Genomic DNA, 11160 nt, shown 5'->3' with positions numbered 1-11160 from the left:
CTTTAGACAATACATTACTTCAGGCCTGCCATTTTCCTCCGTCAGCTTTCATTTCCAGGAGTCATTTCCCGTTTGGCGGGAGTCGTCCAAATCACTCGAATTAATGTAATTATATTGTTTTTAAGTAATTATTCTCAGAGCCTTTGAGTTAATCATTCGGTGCAAAGTGTTTTAATTGAAGGACGAATTATGTCGTCCTACGATAGCACTTACATTTTTGGCAGAATTACAAAAATTTGTCATACTAATATCATAATCTAAATTATCCAGAAAAACTACTTTATTACACTTGTATTTTTAATTTATTATAATTTCTTTGCGTGCGCTGCTCATATACTTAGGATATTATATGTATATTTTTCGGTATAGCTTATTATGTTAAAACCTCACATAAAATTGGCGGTGCGTTCTCCATGTGAAAGATAATAAAAACATGAGGGGGTTTCGTTTTAAGTTTAAGGTAGAAAGTAGCCTTCTTCGGGGTTCAAAATTGGTTCATATTTCATTAGTGGTTTAACAGTGAAAGTGAACAGACAGACAGTCAAAAATCCCGTTGCATACAAAATGTACACGTCACTATATATTTTGTATAGATGACTAGAAAATATATTATTCACAATGACCTTTGGGTACTGCTCGTGTAATATCTGGACACTAAAAATATATTATCCCGACATAAAATCTTGAATGCGACGAAGCACTGTACCCAAGAAGTTTGCCAGACTAAAATAAATTAATAAGTTGTTGTTGTATTTGTATTAGGTATTATAATTGAATTCAGTGATATTTAAATATTTCATGTCATGCACATCTTAAGCGAGAATTATTTATATAGCGGTGGCAGACGAATGACCATAATATTTCGTTTCAGTAACGAAAGCACTTTAAGCGACGTCGAATCTAATAAGGCGATTGAATTTCACCGTGCGAAACAAAAATCGCTCTCATTTGCCACGCTTCCGCAGAAAAAAACTTTATTATCTTGTTAATTCCAGCTCCAATAAATCTTGAAGGCCTGCGGAAACAGAGCGCCTTAGAAATAAATTAATTACAAGTGTACACGCGGCGTGTTTTATAGCTGCTCGGAACACCTCCGCAGACGGATCTGCCTGACATAGCGGAGGGTTTTTAAAAAAACTTTATTATTTACAACTCCAAGAACTCATCACTATTACACGAGTACTCCTGTACCTAAATTTCCCATTTTTTTATCATTTATTTTTACCCTATTTGCATATATTTATTATGTGAAAAAAAAATACAGGTATCATCTAGCAATCGCATATTTCAACACCAAACAACACTTAGTATAATTGTGTTTCAGTTTGAAGGACGACTGCCAGTGTAACTACAGGCACAAGAGACATAATACCTGAGTTTCTACGGTTGGCGGCGCATTGGCGAACCTTCTTCGTCTTCCATTACACACACATTTTTTCGAGAAAGAAAAGAAAAAAAACACTTCAGGACCAAATTCCATGTAAGCAAAGTTGCCGGCCAAGATTATCTTATAATCTTATATAAAATTATAGAAAAATATTAAAATATTTCTATAAATTAAATGCAAAAATTCTTCAGACAAAAATAATTATTCAGAGAAGTTGTGCGGATTCTTCTTAACTTTTGAAAACAATTAAAACTTTGTTTCTTGTAGACATGCATTAATAGCTGCAGTTTGTAACTACGAAACCTTTTAGATTAAATTTCTAGTAGATCTTACAGTGAGTTTATATTGAAAATATATAGAGTCGGTCTGACAGTTAAATATTAAAAAGCCAACGCACTGAAATCTTATAATTAAATTTTCGATATTAAACACACAATGTCTTTCATGCTACCTACATTTTCTAAAAATAGTTATAGACAAACAATATTTAATCAAAACCTGATTATTTAATATTATAATATCTTACACATCCCAAATAATGTGTATCTTAACACATCATCTGGCATGTGTGCGGTGAAAACTTTACATTGTAATAAAAACACACTTTTTGCTCCCGACTGCCTGCCATCTAGTAGTATATTAGGAAACTGCATGAAAAGGAGAAGTCTACATTTTATGCTATTGAACAAAAGATGGCGCTGTACGATAACTATGTGAAATAAAAAATATTTATGTTAAGGGATAACCAAATATCGAAAAATAAATTAAATGAATTTATTTAAAACATCTTACTCGTGAACCATAAAAATAATTCATTTTTAATTTGTAAATAACGTAAAGCTCAATTTATTTTGTTTCACTGCGTTCGTTGTCAAAGGTTGATTCGTTTAGCGTGTCTTCAATTTTCATAGAACAAGAAATCCTGAAAATGAAATGGTTATTTTAATAATAGAGACATCATCCTGTAATCTGTGTGTGTAATGTGATCTAAAATATCAGAAAATGATGTCCTTATGGGTCGGGACGACAATAAATTACATATTTTGCTAATACAGCCTTTATTTTCTGGATAGATGTAACACGCTTATCTCTTTGTTACGATTATTGCCATCTATTGAGTATAATGACAACCTCGGTTAAGTTCAATGACAATTATTTTTATTGAAAGAACTCGGCCACATCGCGGCTAAAATTAGATCTCTATAAATAATTTTTCTGACAAATTATAAGCAATCAGCGGCAAATCATCATAAGGTGTTTTAATTTTTTTTTTATAGTAGAGGTTCGAGGCCGAACATATGGACCACCTGATGGTCCCCACCGTCCGACATCATCTCAGTAAGAAATATTAAACATTCCTTAGATTGCAATTGCGTCACCGACCTTGAAAGGTATGATGTTAGGTCCCTCGTCCCTGTAGTTACACTGAGTACCCAAGTTGACTCAATAGCTATGTAAGGAGTGGTTAATATTTCGTACAACGCTAATGTCTATGGGAGATGATGACCACTGAAGTGACCCATTTACCATTTGGCGCCGATATGAATTCTCGTTACTTGTATGTACGTGATTGGTACTCACAATGAGAAAGCAAGTGCTAATGATCGCAGCTTTGTAGCGCACGTCGAGGTCTACCGGGAAGCGGATGGCGAAGCTGTCCCGGTCGGCGGCGGGCGCGCGCGCGAGGCCGCTCCAGCGCTTGCCGATGTCCCCGATACGTTTCTTGTCAGTGGAATATAACTGAAAGTTTGATTTGTACTTTATATATTATATTAATTCGGTCACATTCGTAAACATTTTGAAAAACAAACAAATCCTATGAGTAGATTTGATATTTAAATTACTATTTTCGTGATACCTATTAAAGAGTTTTATTTTTTAAATTTAGATATTTACAGTTCATACAATTACGTTCTACATGACGCAAAATAAAGTTAAGCGACTTTATTAAGTTAAGTTTAGAAATAATAAAAGCTTTGTTTTGTTAAATAATTTCATACAATCATTGAAGCTTACGACGTAATTATACGATTAACGCATACCTACGTAACTATTGACCTTCTGTCGGACACTATAAATATTTGATATTTATATAAATTAAATTCCAATGTTGGACACATTGGTGGTTCGCACGAACCAACAAGACGAACGTTTACATCAGGCTTTTTAAATTTTCAATATATTTATAATATATATAAATAATGTTTATATTTAATAAAATATTTTAATAAAGGCTAAGAAAATAGTTACATTTGTACATACAAAAGGTACATTGTAAATTTGATAATATATTAACAAGAGTATAAAGCTTGATCTAATTACCTCAAAGTTGCATTCAGATGATATGGACACCGGTCCCTTGACCCTCACTACGGGGTGATCGTTGACATCGTTGATAGACAGCACCGGCTTGAAGAAGGTGACCTCCTTCCTCACGACCGCAGCAGCCTGCCCGCAGAGCGCTACATCCATCTTATCTGGACCGACGGTGTACGGCCGACGGATTTTTATCACCTGCAATTATTAAATGCTAAGAATAAATTGATATTACATTTTATTTTATCTTTAATCTTAAAATATATTATTACACTATTTTTACAACGCCATCACAACTGTGTTCCAAATTATGAAGCAAGCGTTTGGTTAGAATTTATTTAGAATTTAGACAAAATGTTTTGACCTTTACGCACCATATAATTTAGTTAATTAAAGGATTGTTGAAATTAATTTATAACATACATAAAGTATAATTAAATCTTAAGTATTTTATGAAATTTAATTCCAAATGCAATCTTATTTGAATGGACCTGTGTTGGTCGATCTGGGTGGTTACTATTCGTTCCATATCAATTCTAGATTCAAAGAATTTGTGAGCCAATGTAATAACATACATTGGAGATATTAACATCAAACGGTGGCACTTTGTTGAGGAAGATTTGGCAGGATGGTGGTGGAAGGTAATTTGACTTATCGCAGTGCCAGTTCCTACGGATGATGGTAAGCCTAATCAGGTCGCCTAATTAAATTTAAAAACGAATATTATCTTTTTAAATAATAGGTCATATTATGAAGTAAATTATCAATTATAATTTTTCAATATACTTTGATGTGTTAAGTGTTTTCTTTTAATTATATATTACGTAATACTAACTTCAATTTTCGGTTCAAAGTCAAACCCTTTCCGGTACTTAAGTGCTATGTAATTTCATCCGTTAAACGTTTCGGTAACCGAGAATTTCATTTGTGTTTTGTATTATTTTGTCCAAATAAAATTAAATAAAATACAATGTGAATGTAAATGTTTCAGTCAGTCAGCTTGTCACGTCAGCACGGCTTAACCACTGGACCTTTTGTAGTTTACTTACTTTTATAGTTACTTTTGTAGTTTAGTATTGATATAACCTGGGAACAGGATATGAAAATATGCATATAAATTACCAGTTAAAATGACATCATTATGTTGTCTTAATACATACTATATTATATATATACTATATTGAACAACAAAAAAAGGAACTAGGAACGCGGACAGTATCCGTAGAAGAGAAACAAACAAACATTTATTATTAGTTATTAACAATATTATAAGCTCTCGAAGGTTCACCTTAACAAAATTCTGTAATATCCCTGAATAAACTTATAGTGGAAATCATAACGCATAAGGTCAAGGGTCAGTGTTGCGTGCCTTTGCGTATTAGCTGTTATGATTGTGGCCACATTTATGATTACAGCCCACGTAATTGTACGCTATACATTTCGGTTATAATATCGTGATAATCTAAGTCAGTAAGTTTTTTTACAGAACATTATTGCCCAGTTATATAAATTGAACTTAATGTCAATTTTATTTTAAAATTATTTAACCTTATAATTAAATCATTTAAGACGATTAAATAATCAACGTCAGTAATATATGAATGTTATCATAGTATTTAAAGATACGACCGTGTTGCCACAGCTTCTAAACCAATGTACCTAAATAAATATATTAACATATATAACTTACTACATCTTCCACAAGTAAGGAATTGTATGAAAACCTGTCATGAAAATAAAAAAAATAAACAATAAATTTATCCCAAACATATTATTGTTATGGCAACATTATTTTGAAACTTCATTAAATTATGTACATAAAAATGTATAAATGTACAATATATTCAAAACCAATAACACATTCATCGACTCTATTACATCGAGGTAGAGTGCTCGAATTATAAGCACCGTTTTCGTTCGAAAGGCCTCAAATGAATTATGATCTCGTGAAACGTGCTGGTAGTTGGCTAGTCGCTCTTGAGACAGGTCGCCGTAACCAAAATCGGTCTGGTTAATAAACTTACTTCTTTATCGTTAGTATCAAATACGTCGATTTCAAACGCTCTGCTCTTGCCGACCAGCACTCTGTTTAAAATTCCCGAGTCTTCCTTCGCGTACAGCAAAACAGCGCCCTCTGCGGTCAGCACCACGTATTTGTTATTGACGTAGGATCCAGACTGCTCCCTTATCAAAACGCGATCCAGAGTCTTCAGCAATTCGATACCTGAAAACCAAAAAATGAAGTTGATAACAAATTAGTCCAGTTTTATTTAGTCTCAATAATATATCTTCTAATCAGTGATGCAGTAAAACATGGTAAAAACTGTTAACGAATCTGTCTCATGTCACCAAACCGCCGGGAAGCAGCGTGATGTTATTCGCTCCAAGCCTCCAACTTGACAGCCATAGAAAAGATTTACTTTGCAATCGAGAATAAAGTTTGAATGAAAAAATTCAAGAAAAATCACATTTAAATTCATTCAAATTCAACAAGTGAACGATTATAAGCCAAAGATTTATAAACAAACGCATAAACTGTACTAACTAAAACCAGAGCGCATTTATTCGTGTTCTGACAGCGGAATAGTGTGTTGAAAAGTCGTATCATTTCACTTCTTCGTTTCGATGTTATTATGTAACTGAAAAACAAACAGCGAATCATCTGGACACATGAGCGGTGATGCGGGTGGGCCACTTCACGATTCGTTGCGATAAATCTTAGCTTAATATATGAACGTTCTTAAAAACTATGCAGCTAAATAAATTGGGCCATAAATTCTTCTGCGTGTTCTGATTTTTCGAATGAATAGAAATACAGGTGTTAAAAATACGCTGTATTGAAAATATCGCTTCAAAATAGACAACTTGTTATTTTTGAAATCATTTAAAAATACTTAAGTAAATAGATTTTATAATTTCATTCGTTTTACATTTATTTCACTTCTATAATAAAATATATATATTCTACTAGACTGTACAAAGAAAATGAAATTAACCTATGTTTATCCACCAACCCGCGTTATTATTATTATAGTGTGGTAAAATAAGGTCCAAATCTTCTCGGCGGTAGGTAAGGTAAGGTAGGCGGTCTAAGCTTAGCAGAGGTACTTTTTTTTGTTTTTGTACAAAAACCTTTAAAAAGAACTAACTACCCCATTGGACTTCACGCGTGAAATTATAGCTTTGTAGCATATACAGTAATGACAAATAATAGTCTTGTTTATTTAAAAAAAAACCGACCGTGTTCGAGTCGGACTCGCGCACGAAGGGTTCCGTACCATTGACTAGGTAAACAACAGTATGTACACACATTTATTGATATCGAGCAAATATAGGCAAAAAATCGCGTTATTAGTATGGGAGAATAATATAAATAGAAATGGGTACTTTTTATGCCTAACGATACACCTGACGACCAACCTCACAATCATTACATAGTTTAAAACAAAGTCGCTTACCGCTGTCTGTCTCTGTGTATGCTTAGATCTTTAAAATTACACAACGGATTTTGATGCGGTTTTTTTAATGGATAGATTGATTCAAGAGGTTGATATGTATATTACATGCACGATTTAGTATAAAAACACTGATAATTTTAGAGGTTTCTGAAGTGATGTCGTAAATAAACACATTTTTTGCGCTTACATTGCAAACGCTGGCTGAACCCTACGAGATAGATCAAAATAATGTACTACAGTATTGTACACTTTAAAAAGGTTGTCAAAAAAGTCCGTTATGGTATATGTTTATATCTTAGGGATAAGCTACAATAACCATTTTTTATCCTTTATTTTTTACGAGAAATAATGGCTTATTTAATATTTTCGAAGCGATTTCAAGCAATACAGCATTAATCCTTATCCAATTACGGACCTTAAATACATTGTGCATTTAATATAGATCAATATTGTCCCTCACAGCATGTAATTTAATTGAATATTTTCGAAGAAATTACAGATTTAAAACGCAGAGACATAGACGTTTTGTATTGTCTAACGACTGAAAAACTGTGTACGTTGTAAGACATTCTGTAGTATATTTAGTATCAGCATTACACCCGTGCGAAGCCGGGGCGGGTCGCTAGTACAGAATAAAATTTAAAAGATACCAACAATTCCAAATTATTTGTTACCAAAAAATCGCTGCGATATGGGCGGTTGTTTCGCTAGTTATCGTATAAATATCAATAATACCTTATAAAACATAAATAAAGTGTATAAGTATCCTTACCAGTAGCAGCTGTATTGCCGGCTTCCATCTTGTATTTCCGATGTTTTGTGTTCGTTGATGCTTTATAACTGAGCTTACACTATTACTCCATCAAATAACAAATAGTTTGTTTTACGAATACATTATTACTATTTAGTAATTTTAATAATTCATATAATTTATTTTGTATCACTTAAAACACGTATTCTATAATTTAGTCTATTCGTGCTAAGAAGTTACATAATGGTGAAAAATAAAGTGTATTTATATAACGCTGTAACTTGTAAGGGATGTCTACTTGTATTGCATATTTCCGGATAAAAATGACCCTGTATCAATTTCCGGGTTAAAGGGCAAACCAGTACTTTTATTTTTGAGCTATAAGTATAACTAATAATGGTAAATTATGTTATATATTATTATGTAAGTACAAATTATTCGTAATCGTAACAAAGCTCCTAAAAATAAAATTGCGTGCGATAGTTATTATAACGGAGCCGACACCATCAGTATCAACCTTGTTCGCACGGAAATATTAAGGGTTCGTTACAGTGAAATGTTTCTAATTAATGTGATATTTATTTTAATAAGCATATTGTTATATGACGTGCCGAGTGATATGAAAGACACCGTTTTTTTTAATTAAATTTTTTAGTGTATCTTATTTATAAAAGATAAATTGATGATATTGAAAAGTAGAACATGGAAAGATTTTGAAGGCTTTACAAGTTCAAGGTCAAGTTCCACCCATTCATCAGATATTCGAACGCCAGACGGCAATACTAGTACTCTCAAAAATGGTGGTGTATTGGCGATGTAAGGAATGGTGAACAATTTGAACAACCTTAATTGGAAAACCAAAATGGGTCTATGGGATAGTGGTGACGATTTAGCAAGGCCCTTTAGCCAGTCTACCTACGTATATGAAAAAGAAAATACATTCGCTAACATACGAGACGCGAATCGACTGACTTTTACGTTATATAAAGATATAATTTAATAAGTATGCTTTAGCATGACTTGTCACACTTGTCCTAACTTAAATAATTTTCACATAGTAAGTCATTGAACCCTTATCATAAAGAAAGAGTTTAGTCAGACAGAAAAGCGCAAGATTAATGGAAGCGGGTTGGGATAACGCTTATTAGATGGAGAATTAAATAAAAGGTTATAAAAGTCTTAGTAAGCTATTTTATTTTGTATAAGACGCGTTCTAAGCGCAATACGTAATTAACACGCAGTCATTATTTAAGTTGCACGTGTTCTAACCACTTAGCCATCTCAGATTCTGACATTCATGTATTCACCGACTTGCTCCTAAAGCTTCTCCTCGAAAGGAGAGGCCTTTGTCCAAGAATGGGACACTTAGAAGCTGTAACTTTAATATTATTAAATTTATCAAAATTTTAGAGCTCAGGGACTGGCTGATTGATGGGAATCATTGCGTCAATAAATACGGAAAAGGAGGAAGATGAATAATAGATTTATATTTATAACGGTAGCGCATAATAGCGTTACTATAAATGGTTATGATTTCAGCTCATATCTTAAATGAAATCTTGTTAATACAAAACAAAACATAGAAAGAAGTTATCGTCAACAAATCGCTATGTAAAATTAGAGAATGTTACACATAAAATATTAACAGTTAGCGGTATCTTGGATCAACCTCATTTGAATATTTTTAATCGGTCAAGTCGTTTTCAAGTGATCTGGTGATCATACATAGAGAAGAACATCAAAAATAAGCATTGAAAATATCACCTTATTTTTTTTAAAAACTGTTGAAAGACCTCTCAAGCCTCAGGTAATAAATGTGTTAACATTATACAAATGATGGTAGAGCTATGCAAGCCTGACTCTGTACCACCTTCTCATCTATTATTCTACAGACATAACATAAAGAGGAATCTTTCATTTATTGGTGATTACCGCTTCAAAGGGCAAATGAGCCAATGTAATAAAAGACACAAAATATTTATTGTAAGTACCTAATATTAAGGCCTTAAATATATACAAATACGATTTAAAAATAATTACTGTACAAATCATGACCGCTTAGAATGATGGCAAAAATGCTAGCAGCATTTCCCCGTTGGATCGCAATTCCAATCCTCTAAGACATATAACATATTAGTTCCTAAGGTTGATGGTATATGACTTGAATTGAAAATGAGCGTCGGTGCCTATTCACCATCACGTGGAAATTGCCTGCCTTCATGAAATGAAATAAAAAAAGCCGTTAGAAGTAATAAAATTGTCTATCAAATAAACATCGTGAGCGGAGTTGTATGGTATGAACATCGAAGTAGTTTTTGAATAAATAATCATTGTATATTTAGTTAAATGTAATAAACATGCAATCGTAAAGTATGTATTTATTATTACACCGTCTTTATAATAATCGTGTTGAAAATATATTACTTACAAAGAGAACTAGAATTAATATCCAATGATTATGACCTAAATATTGGATTGGATTGAACCGATGACCTTTAGGCGGCAAGACCTGACTATATGCGGAAGGGGGAGAATCAGGAGCTGTAAGCACTTTGATGATGATAAATAATTAATAGACAAAGCCTACTTTCACATAACAATAAAAATACTTGTCAATATAAGCACATAACCTTCTGTTTTGAAGTTGGTTAAAAATAAAACATGTGGGAAATTGATAAAGTGTGCATTATATTCTGAGAAAATGCAAAGAAACGATTCGACGTCCAAAAATAGTAACACTATTATTCCTAATTTCCAACTTTCTCTTCGCAACACAGAAGCCCGAAGGATCAAATCTGTGCGTCAAACTAGATTAGAGGAATTCACAGCACTTCCTACTTGACTTCATCGACTTTAATACTTTAATATTAAAATATACATGTTGCTACACTTACATACGTCAACAAAATTGTTAAAATATGTAACTAATTATATTCAGTTATTTAACTGACATGCCTTCAAATACTTTCAAGTCGAAAGTACAAACAATAAATAATTTACATCTCGTTTTAGTAACGTAATGATTATCAAGTTAAGGCTTTATTTCGACGACAATACTCCCTATCATAGAGTAAATTACGACGGTAGAAAAAAAATACCAACGATAAGTTTTTGAAACTGGATATTTACCATGATTTTTATCTGGTGGAGCTCGATATTTCGACATTATCTACGAATGTCTTGTTCACAAGACACTGTCAAATACTTATAGTAATAAAAATAACCATGTTAATTTAAAATCTTAAATA

At 32.6% G+C, this 11160-nt stretch overlaps 1 protein-coding gene across 1 annotated transcript; it reads right to left on the bottom strand.

Moving 5' to 3' along the window:
- Positions 1 to 2211: 2211 nt before the first annotated feature.
- On the bottom strand, positions 2212 to 8002 carry LOC125066938 (phospholipid scramblase 3-like). Its single transcript, XM_047675272.1, has 5 exons — positions 7934 to 8002; positions 5728 to 5927; positions 3710 to 3901; positions 2969 to 3127; positions 2212 to 2309 (listed from the first exon to the last, which is right to left on the bottom strand). The coding sequence occupies exons 1-5, from the start codon at positions 7959 to 7961 to the stop codon at positions 2286 to 2288; spliced, it is 603 nt and encodes a 200-aa protein (XP_047531228.1). The 5' UTR covers positions 7962 to 8002; the 3' UTR covers positions 2212 to 2285.
- Between the last annotated feature and the right edge of the window lie 3158 nt (positions 8003 to 11160).

This window comes from Vanessa atalanta, chromosome 1, assembly GCF_905147765.1.
Source record: "Vanessa atalanta chromosome 1, ilVanAtal1.2, whole genome shotgun sequence".
Lineage (NCBI taxonomy): Eukaryota > Metazoa > Arthropoda > Insecta > Lepidoptera > Nymphalidae > Vanessa > Vanessa atalanta.
This window is presented reverse-complemented; position numbering and strand designations above follow the sequence as displayed.

Excerpts from the sequence above, each read along its gene's own strand:
- LOC125066938 (XM_047675272.1), bottom strand. The coding sequence starts at position 7,961 with ATGGAAGCCGGCAATACAGCTGCTACTG. Across the intron at positions 5,928-7,933 it reads CGGCAATACAGCTGCTACTG|GTATCGAATTGCTGAAGACT; the intron begins GTAAGGATACTT and ends TTTGGTTTTCAG. Across the intron at positions 3,902-5,727 it reads TTGATACTAACGATAAAGAA|GTGATAAAAATCCGTCGGCC; the intron begins GTAAGTTTATTA and ends TAATAATTGCAG.